At 46.0% G+C, this 18,675-nt stretch overlaps 2 protein-coding genes across 2 annotated transcripts in view; one reads left to right on the forward strand and one right to left on the reverse strand.

The window, feature by feature from the left end:
- Window positions 1-9,678, reverse strand: part of inc (BTB/POZ domain-containing protein inc) — a 33,587-nt gene extending 23,909 nt beyond the window's left edge. Inside the window, exon 1 of the mRNA XM_084604748.1 lies at window positions 9,435-9,678. Within this exon, the coding sequence (XP_084460874.1) occupies window positions 9,435-9,677 (243 nt within the window). The 5' untranslated portion in view covers window position 9,678. The remainder of the gene's footprint in view (window positions 1-9,434) is intronic.
- A 449-nt stretch (window positions 9,679-10,127) lies between these two features.
- Window positions 10,128-16,688, forward strand: ATPsynD (ATP synthase, subunit D). The gene is made up of 5 exons (XM_084604749.1): window positions 10,128-10,298; window positions 10,475-10,571; window positions 11,088-11,159; window positions 13,109-13,171; window positions 16,403-16,688. The coding sequence occupies exons 1-5, from the start codon at window positions 10,177-10,179 to the stop codon at window positions 16,568-16,570; spliced, it is 522 nt and encodes a 173-aa protein (XP_084460875.1). The 5' UTR covers window positions 10,128-10,176; the 3' UTR covers window positions 16,571-16,688.
- The last annotated feature ends 1,987 nt before the right edge of the window (window positions 16,689-18,675 follow it).

Here is an 18,675-nt window from a genome sequence, read left to right on the forward strand (position 1 = left end):
TACAAGAAGACGTGGAGTCGTGGACAGGGGCATTTGGCACCGGCGCAGTTATGCAGAACTGACTGCTCGCGCTTCGCGGCGGCGTTTGCAACACGCCTGAGCGGTTCCGCAACGCGACGAGCATTACACAGTTCCCAAACCGAAAGTGCGAAGGAAAAAAAAAAGCCATACATAAGAAACTCCCATGTCGGTTCCGTATGCAGCCGAGCGCGACTTCCGCGAGGCTCTCGCTAAGAGCCGTACGGTGTACGGGGCTATGGGATGCGCAGTTATAAGGTGGCCGTGGTATGACATACACTGGAGGGAAACGGCGCCTCAACCAACAGCATATATCTATACGTACACGTAGGCCCGAAAGAGTATAGCTATATGTCCGTTTGGGCTTAAAGGGGCACCGTGACGTTAGCCGAACCACTAATTCCAGCCGGCCTCTAGGTTCTTCACGCCTTCCCGATGCCCCAAAGCCCAATCATAAAAGCGAAATCGTAGTGTATATTATTTTAATCCGCTTCAATATCGGTGCGTTTTGGCGCCGATGTGAGCGACACACGACGGCGAAGTACGTTACCGGATATGACGTTTCCTTCTCGATTGGGCGCTGCTTCGCTGATTAGTTGAGCCCGCACTTTATATTTTACAATCGAATTTTCTTCAAGTTACCATGCAGAAAACAAATAAAAGGTGCTTTGGTTTCGCGGCTGTTCATTGCAGTTGGTTTGGTTTGGTTTGTGGGGTTTAACGTCCCAAAGCAACTCGGGCTATGAGAGACGCTGTTCATTGAAGTGATTGTAAAGATAGGCACTGTAAACTCGGGTAAATGCGGTGTTGTCAACAAGCGCGGTGCAGCGTCTGTTTGCTGTGATGATGGTGATGGTGGTTTCGCCTTTTGTAGCGGGTCGCTGGGCGAAGCCAGGAGTTAAAAAAAGAACAAAAAAAAACAAAAAAAAGTCCGCCAATTCGCTGTTCAGGCTCTACTGTTACAAGCATAAAGGTTACACAGCCGGGCGGCAACCGCCGCCAAGGTCGCAGGGCTTCCCGTTGCCACCAGAATGCGAGACGCCGCTTTGTGATCCCTCCTGCAGGCTCCTCAAATCCCGAGGCAGCCTTTCGGATCTCGGAGGTCGGCAAAATCACTGGACAGTCCAAAATCCCGTGCCTGCTCGTTTCTACCGACTGCGGGCTATTGCTAGTAACTCTCTAATCAATCCCTTTTAACATCCAGAGTCCCCGTCCCGCTCATGATGCATTTACTTCTGGAAACCACTCATTGCATGCAGAGATTACTACCGGTTAACTCGCCCACACACAGCATGCCCCAGCTGCCCATGGCCATTTCTTCACTTCGACTCGCCCATCAAATCCCTTTTGTTTCCCGGAAAACTTTACTCTGTAACGATCGACCCTGCCGGGGTGGCGCAGTGGTAAGACGCCCGACTACTGTGCCGGAGTTCCCGGGTTCGAACCCGACCAAACGAAGTGGCGTCCGTGTGCTGTGCGATGTCAGCGCACGTTAAAGATCCCCAGGTGGTCGAAATTACTCCATAGCCCTCCACTACGGCTCCCCTTTCTCTCTTTCCACTTTCACTCCCACCTTCCTCGCTTCCCTTACGGCGCGGTTCAGGTGTCCACGGAGCAAGTGTGATAGATACTGCGCCTTTCCCTTCCTGTGAACCAACCAACCTGTAACGATCGCTTTCGTTTCCGTACCTTGCTTACGCTCCTTTAATTAGAGTATATCATTGAAGGGAATATCCACCCATTAGAACATGTCCCAATGCTTACACTGGCTTTTCCAGTTAACGGGAAATTCCCGTCGAAGCCCCGACCTTGAAGCTGGCCCCATCGTCTGTCAGGGGTCAGTCAGCTAACCAGGAAGGCTAAAAGAAGACAGGCCAGCCGAATTATTCAACTCAAAGTGGGATCGGCGCTGTAGGCCAACGTATTTCGGGAATGGCCCACGCGGCGTAGTACTTTTTAGTCATGGGAGTAATGACATACGCAGTGATAGATTGATATCTACTCCGCATTGAAGAAATTTCCGGAAATACACAGCGGCACGCTGCCATTCATTCGTTATAACTGAAATGCCATCAAACAAGGACCTTCTGTGGGAAAACAAACCAACAGACAAGACCAAACCACCTGTTCTACCGAACCGCTGACTTCAGTTTATGCACTGCATTTAGCTGTTCACTGTTTTATATCTTTGTTTAGCAAAAACGCAGGTCTCTTTGGCAAGATATGTTTCTAGCTGAGGTCACTTCAAGGACATGAGATTCATTTGGCTCCGTGTCAATTAGATGCGCTGGTCGGCTATTCCGGTAGGGGGCAATGCGGGCGAAAAATCAAACCTCGATATATACAGCTTCATAGCGCATATGTCGGGCCAACATGGCGTCGGAGTGCGAGCAGGTGGATATGCAATAATACGCCCTGAAAATTACTTCGAGGCATGCGTTTATGACAGGGAATACAAGAAGGTCGGGCTGTCATTTTTCCTTTTCTTTTTCGACTCGGGAAACGAATGTCGGAAGACAAGGCTGTGCTCTCAGAACCGAGAGGATGGAGGTGCCGCTGTCGTAACAGCAGTCAGGCGGACGAACCGAGTTCTGGATGAATTCCAAGGCTGCGATTAGATTAACGTGGTGAGGCCGGGTCAAAAATAGCGCCGGCGCATTCTAACTTCAGGCCAACGAAGATATTTTGTAAGCGAGAGATTTAAACGGACACGCATGCATGTGCCAAACTGCGGATCAAGAAACTTAGAAGGCCCGGGAATTCAGCGCGTTTAGATGCCCCCCGCGAGATAGGCGCATATATACAGCGCGCCTGTGCCCCATGCAGCGTCGTTTTTCCACATAACCGGTGCTCTGCTCGGCTTGGCTATAGGGCTATAGCCGTATCAGCTATGTGAATGTCCAGAACCGCTGCTTAACGGTGCACAGACAAACAATGTAGTTCGTGTGTTCTTCAAAATGATGTGCAACGTAGTGTACACACGGATCCCCACGCAGTATCTGCCTATGACCGCTAAGTAACATACAAATTAATTTTTCTTTCGGTGCCATTTCCGTTCCGGTTTCATCTCAACGATGGCTGTGGCCTGTAACGGATGTTTAGGTCATGCAAGGTACTCAAATAATAAAATTGCTTGCATGCAGTGAACAAGACACCAGCCATGCCGCTTCAAGGGCTGGAATGACAACAGACGCCCTACGCTGCCGTTTTAGCCATGTCTCTCATGACCTAAAGATCAACTTGACGTCAAAACCATTGTTCAGATGATAAAAACGCCGGCACACAGAAGAAAACGTAACAAGTGACCGACACCATGCCGGAAGCAGTAACGCAACTGGCTTCTCTCGTCGTTAGTCATCAGTTATAAGAACCGAAGCACCGAATAGCGAAGTTGGTGCTTTCAATATGTGTGCCCTTGCCTGCTCAGCTAGACGTCGCGGTTATCGCTCTTCAGCGTATATACAAAGGTATGGCAATGCTACAGGATCTCAAGTTTTAGTACCCCAAGTTTTCTTTACTAATTTTGACACCTGCTTTGAAAAAAAAAAAAAGTAACAAAATGTGGGCGCGCTTCCAATTCAAAACACTGTAACAAAGAAATGAAATAGCGTCCGCTGGTCGTCACGGCGTCACGGTTGACCCTCCAAGAGTGAAAGCGTACGCGAACGAAAGGTACAGATACGTCCATGCCGTGACATTTATGACAATCACTGGACGACATGAACGTGCCTGAACGGTGTCCTTTGAGGGGGCTTTCTGCGTTGTCGAATCGCATATGTGACTGACAGCGTGTGCGGCTCAAGCGGCGCAAAAATTTCTGGACCCTACAATTTGGCGCCAACCAGCTGCCGTTTTGGGTTTTAATTTTTCTTCGACACAAACATTGAACGAGGCTCCACAGGTGGTGCGATCAAAAAGCTGTCGCGTGCAACACAGAAACAAGAAAACACTGACAACGTAAACAAGACACGAGTCAACGTCTCCGCCTGTCTTAGGCGCACGTCCCGACGCTGGGATATGTTTTTCCCACTTGTGGTGCTGTTTTAACCACCTAACGACCTATGGCGTGTGTAAGGGCGACCTATGCAGATGTTACACAATGCATGATAACAATGTCGCTTTTCGTTCAGGCTTCATCACGAAAAAAATTAAATAAATAAAAGGCAGAGGCATTCGTTCCTCTTCCAGACACCCGGGAGCACCACATGGCCGTCTGGCACTCCAATATGTCAAGCTAGTATTTCCATAATCGATGCTTTATTACACCTGCCACGCACTACTGGTCCCTGAAATTGATATTTATGCATCATACTCTAAGAAACAAATCCGTAGAGTGGTATTTGTGAGTATTCGAGTAAAATTTAAAAGCTCTGGGTGGACCCTGTAATTTGAAATCTCTTTTTGGCTGCTCCTTGCGACCTCTCGCAACTGATTAGGGCGAAACCTCATCGGGCGCTTTTAGTTGCCCCGGAGAATAAGCCCTTTGCTGAGTTTGATTCTAAGTGCAGCAGAAAGGGAGTATATGACAAGAGAAGAGCACGAAAACTACGGGACAGGCTTCTCGCACCGCCCTCAGATTCGACCTCAGCTATGAATCAAGTAACCTAAACAACAGTTCGCCCCCTCCATAGAGCGCGTTCAAGTGATCGCAGGCAGGACGGAACGCGGTGAAGCGATATGTCGCAACCTATTTTCTTTATTTTTCCTAGCAAGTAGGCGATGAGTTGAGGGGGAAGAGGGACCTCAAGATATTTAACCGCTGAAGTTTTCGATATTCGTGAAACCAACCTTTTTTTTTTTTTTCTTCGTTGCCGTGAAGACTGGAATACCGGATGTTCGTGCGCCTTTTCTCGTTTTCGCAAATATCTTTTCATCACGACTCAAAAACGTTTCCGGCTATCTTTTTTTCTATAGCATATACGTGATAGGCGCTGCACGTTAAAAAAAAAAAAAACGAACACACAAATGGGTAGCGCGAAATGTGAGAAATAATTTACGACTGAATTTTCCCTCTTGAAGTTTCGCTCTCAAAAACCAAAAGACGGCTACGACGTCACAGACGAGTTGAGGTCACGTGCATGCAAAAAAAAAAGAAAATACAGAGCGTCACCGCTTTGTTCATTGGCATTGGTCACAGCTTAAAGTATACTTTAAATAGCGAAACGCTAGCCACTGTGCCTCCATGCAAGGGAAACTATGTTCGGTGTCTGGGTCATCAAAGCTTTCAAGCCAAAACAGCAATTCCTCCGTGAAGAAAGGTAGGCCGCCGCTAAACCTTTCCTGCTTACATAGATAGACAGCTCACTGTCAGATCTATAAGCTCTAACATTTTGATGCTTCTGGCTTGTTTGGCATCGTCAAATAACACCAGCTGATTCCATTTAGCGTTCAGCGCAGTAATACACACATCGCCTGTCATGATCCATAGTTACCAACTGTTTTTTATCCTGCTGTAGTGCTTCGCAAGCGGCCACATGCGTCGAGCCCATGTCGAACCGAAATACGAGAGCTAATGTGTACGTTACCATCTCTGAGGACAAAGGCGGGGCATCCTGTAGAAATGGCAGTTGCGAAACTTCCGTTTAAAATCCGGACACGTCGCACAACTTACGGCCAGTTTCCGGAGGCAAAGGCGACGCCCATGAGCCCTTGCGCTAGCTGTTAACAGCAGCACACGCTGCAACTTTCGTGCAATCCTGAGCACTTCCCTCGACTTCAGCGCATGACGCGACAAACTGAGGAGACATCGCAGTTCTCGGTTTTGAAACCGGGAAGCAAAGACAAGCTCCCTAACTTCAAGCTGTCGCATAGCGAGCGAAATGTTAAGTAACGTGCTACATGAAACAACAGCACCAAAACTATGCATTGAAGAGCCATTTATATTACTGTAAGTTCGCAAAACCCGTACGCAACGTGAATATCTAAATTATTAACACCCATACTTAAGATAGTTACACCATAGCCCACTGGGTAAAGTCCCATGCGCAAAGCTCGGCGCCCACCAGTCTCAAATGAATGAACACGCTATCATCATCATCATCAGTCACTTTAGTTTTTGAAGCACTGAAAGCGAAATGCTACCGTTGATAACCTGACCACAGGGTTACAGCCAAGATCAGAGCGAAAGCGGCGGCGGCACTCCCTGCAAACTCTCTCCGGTCATTTGCTAATCGTGTTCGTAGCCATGATGGTACTTCGCGCATGGTAACCAGCACTTTGTAAACAACTTTTGGGCCCAATTTAGCGCAAATTACAGCGTACCAACCTAGCAACGCTGGCAACGTGGACCACACATGACATCGTCGTAGGATCGTAGTGCGTGCAGTTCGGTATCAATATATTTCACAGTTCGTTTCGCAAGTTTTGGCGATTATGTGAATTAAGGTGGTGGCGAGCCCTGACGAGCGAGACGTGAAAATTCTTTGCAGAAAGAAACACAGTTTACGTCCATTTCAAATGAAAAAAAGGAAAACTCACACATGAAACGAAATGCCTGATTCCTTTCGGCACTTTGTTTTGCACACCGACTGTGCACGGTATTATGCTTGGTGCACAAGACAGCGGTGGTTCGCGTGGTGCGAAGCTGTAGCGCGCTGCGCGCTTAATCACAGCACCTACCGAGCAAAACAACTTACTGGAAGTCATGTGAAAGTGGACAGTTGTGATGTGTCTTTTAGTTTTCCAGCGAAGGTAAGCCCGCACGGCTCACTGGCTTTAGCAAAAGCGCTGGCTTCTCTGGCAATTCTGGGTGCCCGCTAGAACGCGCGCGACTGACCGACGCGCACACAAAAAATACCATCAACCACCGTGCGCACAGGAAACTACTCACGCAGTGCATGCTGCGAGCAGTAAACACTGTAAGTAAAGCAGACGAAACGAAACAAAACAATCGCAAGCAACCTGTTATCCATTTTTATATGACTCAATTTTTACAACTGTAATAGAGTACAATGCTAAAGCATGTGTCCCTGATATTTAATGTTTACTTTTTACAGTCTTTTGTGTGAGTAAAGTGAAACTAATGAGCTAATTTTATTAACAAAAACCAGCAATAAGTACAGGCAACCATGAGAGTACCAAAATGGCGCTACAGGAGTGAAGCACACCCTCCTCGCCGCAATTTACAGCCCTGAACCTGGCAGAGCAGATGATTAAAACAGGGAAATAATAATGGCGTACTTTCAGAGCTCCTCGCGATCACTGTGCTAGTGCGCGGACACTAACTGAAAGTGCCCCCCCCCCCCCCAAAAAAAAAAAAAAGCAACTCGGGGCGCGATTGACGCCAACTTTATGTCTGTTAAGTTTATGTTTATAGCACAGCAGTTGGTTAGGAAGCTCCAAGACGAAGAAACCGAACCGTGTATTACAAGAAGAGAATGTGGAAGTCGTCGTCACAGTCCATGTGTAAAAGAGACGCGACAAAATATCTGTCGAGCGCGTGCACACCCCTGGTAAAATCATATGACATGCGAGATTAGCATAACTGATGCCTTGATAACAAGGCAACAAGTCCTTCAATTTACGGCCGACTATCGAGATAAGGCTATTTTCGCCGTCACAGGAGTGCCTTTAGGGACTTTTGGATTGTGCGCGCCGCAATTAATCAGAATTAAATAGTCCATTTAAGCGTCTTCTGCCGGTGAACAGAAAACAAATAAACAATGACGCAGCACTTTCTGCAAAGTAAAACTAAATCAGCGAACGCGTCTTTCCGAAGGGATATACATGCTCGTCACGTTAGGTAAATTGCAATCGAGCCGATGAGACTGGCGGTTAAATGTCAACCAAGATGTTGAAGGCGTGACCGAGCACGTGCGCAGGTTTTTCCGTTTTTCGTTAATCTCGAAATCGTGCTATAAGGCTATTCTAATGGTGCTGCGAGAATATGCGGCCTATGACATGTATTGTTTCTCGCTGAGCCATTTAGGTGTTGCATAGACAACTCAGTAACGAAAAGAGGAAAATTCAATGAATGAAGGCACGGACCACAGTTTATTCAGCCATTCGTGCTGTATAACAAACACCTCCTGTCACCAAAACCAAAAAGTAAACCCAAAATATGGTAAACGTGCAGCAGCTATGGTTCTGAGACACAGTATAACATTTCTTAGACCATGTGACGTTAACACGTAAAGTCACAGTCAGTTTGGTTCATGAGACAAATGCGACAAAGTCGAGGGGTTTATGAGATTTTTCGCTCTCGTCAGGCGGATGACTCCGCACATGTCAGGTCTGCTGTCTTCTTGTTTTTTAATCGTCTCAATTCCTACACAGCCCAACACTCAGTACATCGTGTCGTCGCTTCATGACAGAGGCGGTAGCGAAAGTGTCGCGTTTCGCCTCTGGAAATCTCGACGCTGCTCACACCCCTATCTACGTTTTCTTCATTTTTCGGCAGTGAGTCATTCCTACCGTTCAAAGCCTATGCGCGAGACCTGGCAATGCCGACGCTGCATACAGAGACGAGTATGTCGACTTTAAATACGGAGATGGCATTCCTAAATGCGATGTACAAAACGTGTACTGCGGAGTTCTACACTGCCGAATCTTCTCGAAACGTTCTCCCTTCGCGTACGTTTTCCTGCCGTTGTTCGGCTTCTATCGAGGATATAGCCGAATCAGCCTCAAATGAGATTAAAACAATGCAGCAGATTGGAAATCTCGTTTGGTCACTACGTCGACGAGATTTGTCCGCAGAAGCCACACATTCTCCCTTACGTCATAACGCTATTGCGCGCAGACAACACTTTTTTTTTTTTTTTCGCAACCTCGCCTAGGGTTTACCACGGAAATTAAAGAATGAGCCCACGACGATCCAGCGCCAAGCGGCCTCACTGCACATGGAGCGCGCACGACTCGGGAAAGGAAGTTATTCTTCCGGCATGCCCGCTGACGATGCGGTGTCGGGTAAAACAAGCAATAAATGCGGAAGCGGAAAAATATAAGAAAAAGTTGGCGCAGCCCACAGACATACATACATACACACACGACCGGACGGGCGCGCATGGCTCATCGAGTCGTCTTTTTAAAGCACGACTCTTCGATTGGATCGCCCACCGCTGTTGAGCACCACGAAAGCGACGCAGTAGCGAGAACCGCAAAATCGTTCAATTTCAGGCACCACACTGTCAAACAATACGCAATGCTACGCAAGGAAAAAGCGAGCAAGGAAAAAGAACCTGGCAGCGATGAACGAAGAGAGAAAAATCGAAAAGCGCCGCGAAAACGCCTCTATTTCGCGAAGCAACGGCGCAGATTTTCCAATCAGTGCACGACCACGAAACGAACGGGTTTAGCAGTAAAGAGGCGCACTGGAATTTTCAAAGGAAAAGGAAAATAAGAAAATGAAATCGCGAATGTCGACGGGCAACGCGCTGGGTAGTTGCATGTGTGTGTGTAGCAGAAACGGCACGCACCTTGTCAGAGTCGAGTTCGGGATCCTCTTGGCAAAGCCGGTACAGGAACGACTTGGGATCTCGGCACAGCGTTGTGCGGGTCGTCAGGAAGCACGTTCCTCCGACGTTGAGCTTAACCCACTGAGTGTTCTTGGGCTGCTTGGGAGCGCCCGCTTTGGCATTTTCGGCCGACGGCTCGTCAGCGCCGTCGGCACCGGAGTTGATGCCCCTGCCCGCCATATTGAGAGACAAACCCCGATGCATGCTTCGAGCTGGTAGCGCCAGGCGCCGCCGTCGTCGCAAGCGCTGTTGATTCGGTGGCTTATGGCTTTTTATTGAGGCATGCTCGTGAAATACAGGTGCATTGTTTAAAGTTTAGCAAGTTTCGGGCTGGAAAAGTATTTGGCGGTGTTATTTGAATGGGCTCAAAGCGAGCAATAAAATTTATTCGCACATGCTTAGTACGTGAACCTTTTGTTTCGGTTTCGTCTTTACTTTCTTCTTTGATCCCTAGAAATATGCCGGCGTGTCGGCTTGCAATCTCTAGCCTCGATGGCCCTTCATCGCACATTTGCATCTAATCACCGTCCCTTTAAAATGTTATACATATACTTAAAACATAGTTTGACAATGAAATGATCGAGTTGTTATCCGAATGATCGGACATCCCTCTAGCGGAATCTGGCCAATAGCAGTCGGATCCATGTCGGATCGAGAATCTTCTAGAGCACTATAGTACATCGGTCACCTTCCCTGCTGAAACATGGCTGCTAGGAGGATCGCAAAGTCTTCTGTTGACTGGGCCGCCTTTGCGGAGCGCGTGCCCGCCAACCAAAAAGTGTTTTTCCAAGCTCTGAAGTCTAAGTCTGATGGCTACGTTCGCAGGTAAGCTGTGCTACGCGTTCCTTCTGAGTAAGTCGCTCACCGGCGATTTGGTGACCGTCTCCCCACCACTCGTGGGGTCATTCTCAGTAAACTTGTTTCGCTTACTTGTTTTGGGCCTGTGATCTGCGAGGAATAGTGAAACAGTGTTTAAACATGGTTAATCTGTTTGTTTTTAGGGTGCTGAGTCTTCCCGAGAACCCGCCTCCGATTGACTTCGCCATGTACCGGGCCCGCTTAGGAAACCCTGCACTCGTCGAGAAGTTTGAAAAAGAGGTAAGTTCGCCAAGCGGCCCCTTTACCGGTCTTTGAAAGCCAACTGAAAGACGGCTAAGCTGAAATCACAGCGTCACGTAGAAATGCAGTGAAATTTCTCTGGTTTTACTAAGGAAGATAGTGAGGCTAGTGATGGTGTTCTTTTACACGCGAACATAGTTAACAGCCCATGACTGCAGTAGATAACAGCCCATGATGAAGTAGATAAAGACAGGTGATTGAGGGGCGATTTAGGGTCTGTTCACGACAGGAACTAACGGCCTCTGAAACTATCGAGGACTGTTACATTTCCTTATAGTGGTGTCGATTTGAACAGTAAATTTATAACATAAGAAATAAGTAAGATAGTTTTAATAAGGTGGGAGAGAAGACAGCCACATGCTGATGCTGGGATCAGAAGCTACCTTTCCCTCACGCCTTTCATGGTTTCACTGGCTCTTGGCTTCTTTCATACAATAATGCCGGTGATAAGATTGAAACAGATTCCTCAAAACCTCGTTCTGTCCATGTTCACAGTACAAGGCCTTCACCGTGCCTTACCCCAAGGAACATGTCTCGCCTGACATTGATGCTCAGGAAAGGGCTGCGGTAAGCACTAAATTCTTCTTTCCTTGCTCTGCCCTTTTATTTCCTACGTGATCCATGGAGTCTTCACATTTGAATTTACATTTTCTACAGCTGAAAGCAGAGTGCCAGTAACGAGAACATGCATTCGTAGCATGTGAGCATTGCAGCATGTGAGCATTGTCAAGGTAACTGGAATTCAGATGACAGCTGTGTGCCTTCAGTTTTCAACCTGGTTCATCGTTTATAGGTGTCGCCAAATGTGGTATTGGTTTGTGAAGTGCAGGCAGTTTCAAGACAAAAAATTCTAGAGAGCACCTTGGACCACTAAAGTGCGATGAGGAGAAAGCCATTAAAGTGTGGTGGATCGTAGCCCTCCACTACAGCACCGCTATCTCCCTCTCTTCTTTCACTCCCTTTCCTCCCTTCCTTTACAGTGTGGTGCATGTGTCCGCGGAGAATTGTGACAGATACTGCGCCTTTTTTTATCCTGTAAGTCAATTTCAAACGCCGCTGATGCCTGCTGTGCTAATGCCTCCTAGACATCTGGGTCTGCCTCTGTTTGCTGTGTGGTGCGGCGTTCAAGGAAGCGGCAAATGAAAGGCGCCGCACGGATGCCTGGATCGGACGCTCGGCGGGGTCAGCTTCGTATATGCATGAATCTCCTGGTGATGTCATGACCTGTCATGACGTGATGGTACATCACGTGCCCCTTGTCAAACACAACCAGCAATTCATTGAACGCATTAAAGTTCACTGCTGTTCTATAATTCGTGTACAGTATAGGCGCAGTATCTGTCTCGCGGAATCCAGCTATCATACGGTAGTCAAGGGGAATTATGAAGAACATTTCACTATTCGGGGCGTGGCACAGTTGGTAAAGCGCTGGGCTGGTGATCCAAGGGATGGGGATCCAAGGGATGGAGGTTCGATTCCCAGTGGAGACAAGGTTTATTAATTTATTTTTAGCTCTTGCTCTTGAAAGCATGACACCTTTGCTGACAACCTTCTGTCGACAATGATGAGGCATTAAAGGCTTCGCCTTAATATGACTCGGCTTATTTATCTGGGGTACTGCATTCTAACCACAGAGACTACTCTCACCAAAAACTCAGCTTCCACTTTCACTCCCACTTTCCTCCCTTCCCTTATTGTGCGGTTCAGGCGTCCACAGAAAAAGTGTGACAGGTACCACGCCTTTCCTTTCTTGTGAACCAATAGTAATAATGTGAGATGGGAAGAAGCACAGGCAGGGTCACTTTGCTATTGACAGACCAGCAGATGCAGCAGCTAACAACCAGCAGCAGTTTGTTCACACTTAGTCTTCAGACAAGCTGACCGAAGATGATGCATATGTACAGATGAAGATAATGTTCATTCACAGTGCTCACAATAATAATAATTATTGTTGTTGTTATTATTATTATTATTATTATTATTATTATTATTATTATTATTATTATTATTATTATTATTATTATTATTATTATTATTATTATTATTAGCTATAAACAACCAAAACACGAAATACGGGTGTTGCCCTCTGCTGCCAGTTTTGTTAGTCAAATGTGTGCATCGACACCAATTTTGGGTGTCAGTCTCAGAGGCTAAGCCACTAAGCTACACAGCCACGTCCTTTGAATGGCAGCTACCTGTCCTTTTTGGTGAGGACAGCTCTGTCTAGCGGTAGGACTTTGTCAGATTTTCTTGCTGATGCATGCATCTTTTGCTGCAGGGCAAAAATCTGCATAGACAGAGTATAAATTTTTACTGAAAACAATAATTGAATGCAGTTTCCCTCATCCTTTAACAAGGCAAAAACTACATCCATTTATTCCGGTGTTCAGCCTTTGCAGCACCTATCAAGCAAGCATTCTTTTGACGTTCCATTGTATGCTAGTTACAGTTGCTTGTGCCAAGTGTGAGGCAGCTGCTGCTGTGTAGTTGACAAGACGTATTTCTTCTTTCGACAGAAAGAAGAGGTGGAAGCTTTCATCTTAGAGTCTAAAGAGCGCATTGAAAACTACAAGAAGGAGGTATGGTAACGCTTCTTCGTTATTCCTTCCTTTCCCACCTCATGATGTATTTAATAGTGCAACGTGGGCCTGTATTGTAGCTGTGTTCACTGCATGCAAATGTATACAATCGTTCGTGCCAGCTGAAACTTCAGAAGTGGTGCCGATGGCTACGTGATGATCTTTTTTGTTACAGCGACTGACACTGCATTTGTATGGCATCTGCAAATGTGGTTACAAAACATATGTTTTCAATGTATTCAATCCGTTTACACATTCGAAAGCAAGACTAGGCTGGCATGGTTGATTTTGAAGATCTTAGGAGCTGCTAGTCATACAGCACAATCCCAGACTATGGCGCCATTTTTTGCCATTTTGTTGAAACAGGAGAACATGTTCAGTTTAAGCACCACCCATACGGACATGTTCGGGTACATACTACTCGCAGACATGTCCAGGTACAATCGCGAGTAAAAAATATTAGCACATGTCACGGATCACCAGAATTACAATACGTGGCGCTGCGATTGAAGAAGAGGCTGATAACAAGAGTACCGGGTCATTCCCATTATTCAGTAATAGGGTGGTTCAGCAAACTGTGTAAGAGGGTTTCGCCAAAATTTATTTTTGCTGATGTAAAATAAACAAAGTGCACGGCATCGTTGGTCATGACGACTCGGATAAAAGAAATTCCACATACACAATGTTGTAATGGTGGCACTTTGACGCTCGGGTGGTGGCACGCTTGATAAAGATTTCTTTTGCCTTCCCCCCCTGTGCTGCAAAGATGAGAGTGGCCCGATAAGCATGCCTGCAAGCCACAGTGCCACGTGGGGAGATATCACAGATCTGATCGCCAGTCATTTGTGCAAATATTTTTTACTCACGACTGTATATACCACACTTGAAAAATGCAGGCAGCCCCATCGCAGTGGTGCAGTGATTAATGCACTCAACTGCTGTGCCCAAGGATGCAGGATCAAATCCCAGCTGCGGCGGCCGCTTTTCAATGGAGGCGAAAAGCTAGGCGCCCATGTGCTGTGTAATGTTAGTGCACATTAAAGAACCCCAGGTGGCTGAAATTTTCGGAGCCCTCCACTACGCCATCTCTCATAGCCTGAGTCGCTTTGGGGTGTTGTTAAACCTGTTAGCCAAACCACCATCCAGAATGCAGGCCATGCTAAGATTCTGCGCTGATGAACGAAACACTATGTACTTTCTTGGCTAAAAAAAAACGGGCAGGCAACAAGGTTTGCTTTTCAGTGTTGTAGTGTATCCCTTGTGGCACCCCTGAATGCCAAAACATCTCAAACATGGTTACTTATAACATGGTTACCTTTAAGAATACAGTGGTGCATTTCTTCCTGAAGGTTCTTATTGTTGTTTCCAAGGTTATTCGGTATCTTATAGCTCATTTCCTTTTTTTTTTTTTTAATCTTGATTTTTGTTATCCCTCTGCCTTTGTCTTAATGGATTAGATGATGGTTAAAAGTATGGTAATGTGGAGTTCAGTTACTGATGTGGAATCGGTCACAAAATTTTAGGAAATGCAGGTGTGCGGGTGGGATAAATTTGTTTGCAAATTGTCACACACAAGCCTTACGTGAAATGTCTTAAAATGTGCAGGAACGAGCAGACTTCATTAGCTAGTAGTATTAGGCGGCTGACTGACTTAAGTGAATGTGCAACAATTATTTTCCCAAAAGAAGACGTATCCCATAAATTAGTGAGACTTATAGTACTGTGTCATTCGTCGATAGGTGCCTATATCTCCTTTAATCTGAAACTGAGGATCTTTATTCACAGTACACAAAAAAGGATGAGTGGGTATGCAATTGTTTATTTAAAAGAGGTTGCTCCTAGGCTTAAAGGGGGAGAGGATGAGAAGGAGTCCGACTCCTTGGCAAAAGCCAGAAGTGAGCCTAGCATCATCGTTGTAGAATATAGCAAATTTTAGCTTCGGTGTGGTAGTGACTTAGAGACACTCTATCGTCCAGGTAAGGGCACAAGTTCCGTGTCCTCAGTACCCAATTGTTCTGCACTGGGCAGCACTGTCACTAGGGTAGGTTCAGTGTAGCCTAGGCACACAGCATGGTAGGCGACAAATCCTCTCCGCCACATTGTGAGCCAACTGCTGCATCACAGCACATATTCTCAACGTTGATGATGTCGCATGGCTTCCTTGTGGCGTGACGTGAAAGTAGTGCGGTGCTGGCTTTGTGTCCACGATGGCGATAACAGGTTTGAAATAGGGAATAGGGCAATAGCGAGGTGTGGGTGTGCATGCTCAGAATGAAAGCCGCTCCTCTTGCCTTTCCGGTGCAGGATGTTGCACCTGTGCACACACACACACCCCACTATTCCTCTTTCCGGTTATTCCGAAAACCGATTATTGGGTTTATATAAATGCTGCCGGGTTGAGGGGTTGAGTCAACTTTGCGGCAAGGGGTGGGTTGACTCGCTCGACCCCACTGCAGGGAGCATGCAAACGCTGTAACAGGGCTGAACATGAGAAAATGTCTGCCAATGCAAGAGATAGGCCAAGCATTATGTGACCTACCTAGTGACATAGGACATAACCTTATGATGACACTTCATCTTTTCTCTTTTTTTTTATATTATGTAACATTACATGTGACACTTCACTTTTTCTCTTTTTTTATATATATTATAACATTACATGTGACAACAGTGTGGCCCTTCGCCATTTTTCTCTAAAGAATTTTATTTTGCCAATATCACAGATGCCTCACTGCCAAGCCGCTCGATGGAAGCGCATAGGTGCACTTCCATCAAGCGGCCAAACTTCCGTCTTCATGTAAAATGATACTGAGAGGTGACAAATAATGTAACCAGCTTTTCTTTATTTTATTTTTATTTTATTTTTTCAAGTGCATTGAGCGAAGTGACATCTTGAACACCCTTTTAACGAAAAATGTGTCAAAGCATGTATGAAATGCGCATAAGATACCTTGAAATGTTGAGCTTGAACTTTTTGAAGCATGCTTTGTGCATCAAATTCACGGTGTGGCTAAGTCGGCACCCCTTTTTTTTTTTTTTTTTTTTTTTTTTGTAATTGGAGTCCTCCAGCTGTAAGGTTGCTGGTAAAATTATGCAGTGGCTGAATTTTTTTTTTCTAGAAAATTGATTTTACTTTCATGTACATAGACTGTTTCAATTTAATGTTCCACATAGGTAAACTTGGATCTTCATTGCTGTTCTTTCACCGCTTTGTTCTGTTTCCTTCTGTAGCTGGCGAGGTATGAGGCCATGATTCCAGCAGTGCACATGACTATGGAAGACTTCTACGACTACTTCCCTGACCAAAAGATTGATGTCGACAATCCAACACACTGGCCACACGACGGCAGCTGCGATACCGATGACAAGCTGGAGTATGAAGAACATGACGACCACTAGACGGAGGGACCGGCAGCTGCCCAATGCACGCGTGCCATAGTACCTACCACCTCTTCGGCTTGGTGATTGGGCCAAGCACACCGATGGAATGATTGAAGTAAAGGTTCGAAGTTAGTTATGCACTGTGTGCTGTGGTCATTTACCCAAAGTCAGCATTGACAGAATTCTGTCAACAAAGTATCTGAATTACTGGAGAGCGCTCATCCCAGATTTTCGTTTGGGGCACTCTGGTTCCAGCCAGAGCAAGCGAGGGACGCTCGGTCGCCAATGAGAGAAAACAACCTGCGTTAATTGCATTCTCTCGTGTGCGACTTCTTCTCAAATCAGGGGAAAAAAAGCATGCTTACATCACAAAGACTTATGGCCGAATGTGCCAAGTTTGGTGTAGCAGTCCGAACTTCTCCACGGTTCGGCGATTTCTTCCAATCTACCATTAGAGACATGATCCTGCTGTGCTGTTATATTAGCCTTGCTCTAAAAAGTTGGTCTAGAAGTACTGCAAATCTGCGATTGCAGTTCATCAATAGCCATATTAGAGCTTCAGCAATCATTTATACTTTGCGACACTACCAAGTTCTGCACACAGTATTGTTTCAGTGTTTTAGTCGTCTAGCAGTGTCTACCTGCCTTAACCACTGCTGCGTAAGTCATACTAGAGTTTGTTAGGTTGTATATGCCCAGTTTCTCTTCGAAGGTTTAGACTTATCCCTCACAGTACATCTCAAGACCTCTGTGCACCCTAGAGGCACATTCACACCTGCAAGTCACGCAGGTCTCACGGCTGGCCTTGGCTGATTTGTTTAGACCCTCCATGCTTTGGTACTGCAAAAGAACCATAACTAATGGCCGAAATCAGCTGCGAATAGAAAGTGTGAATTTGCCCTTACCTTGGTGCTGTTTAGCCAAAGCTATCCTACATATTACTGTACAAGAAGTGTAATTACATTATGAAGAAGCAGGTTATGAAAGCTTCTCTAGAGCTCTTTGTCAAAGGTTCGTGTGGGAATGCGAATGATGTCCTGCCACTTTCATTGTGAGAAGGAAATTCTTGACTGCATGGCCGAAACGACTATATGGTTCAGGAGTTCAGGATACAGTTCCATTGTGAGCACTTGAAGCCAGTTGGAAAGCTTCAGTTTCATTTGATAACACATTTCTGAGAGTGTGTTCTAGCTTTCATAGTAAAACAGGAAAGCAAAACGGCTGTGCAGCAGAGTGCAGTTCTGCTTGCATTAAGTGGTCTTAGCTTAATCGTCAATGATCTATGAAGAATTGTAAAGTGAGTGTCGATTCTAGACAATTTTGATGTGCGTGGCAAAAGGCTGAACTACAAACCATAACCAATGACTCTATAAGGTGCTCACAATTCTCTAAAACGCGACTTGCTGAACAAGCATAAGATTAGTAGGGAGTTGAGTGACATTGAGGGATAAGTCTAAACCTTCGAAGAGAAACTGGACATATACAACATAACAGTTATCCAAGTCTATGCACCGACCACTGCTGCTGAAGAAGCTGACGTTGAGAGATTTTATGCGGACCTACAATGCCTTTTAGACCACACCCCATCATCAGACGTCGTTTTTCTCATAGTATGCGGACCTACAATGCCTTTTAGACCGCACCCCATCATCAGACGTCGTTTTTCTCATAGGAGACTGGAATGCTAAGGTCGGGAGCGAAGAAATATCCGGAATTACAGGCAAGTTCGGTCTTGGTGAGCCAAATGAAGCTGGGCAGAGGCTAGTAGAGTTCTGTCAAGAAAACAACCTGACCATAGCGAATACTCATTTTCAACAGCACAAGAGGCGCCTGTACACATGGATTTCACCGGACGGTCTGTACAGGAATCAAATCGATTATATTATTTGCCGGCAGAGATGGAGAAGCGCTATACAAGCAGTAAAAACAAGGCCTGGGGCCGATTGTGGCACCGATCATCAGCTTCTTGTTGCCAAAATTAAGCTTCGATTGAGGAAAACGCAGAAAACTAGAAGGCCTTTCAGGTATGATCTGGATCAGATTCCATTAGAATATGCTGTGGAAGTGAGGAATCGATTTCAAGAATTAGATCTAGAAGACAAAGAGCCCGAAGAGATGTGGAC

This window comes from Amblyomma maculatum, chromosome 5, assembly GCF_055883805.1.
Source record: "Amblyomma maculatum isolate TAMU_Amacu chromosome 5, ASM5588380v1, whole genome shotgun sequence".
Classification (NCBI taxonomy): Eukaryota; Metazoa; Arthropoda; class Arachnida; order Ixodida; family Ixodidae; genus Amblyomma; species Amblyomma maculatum.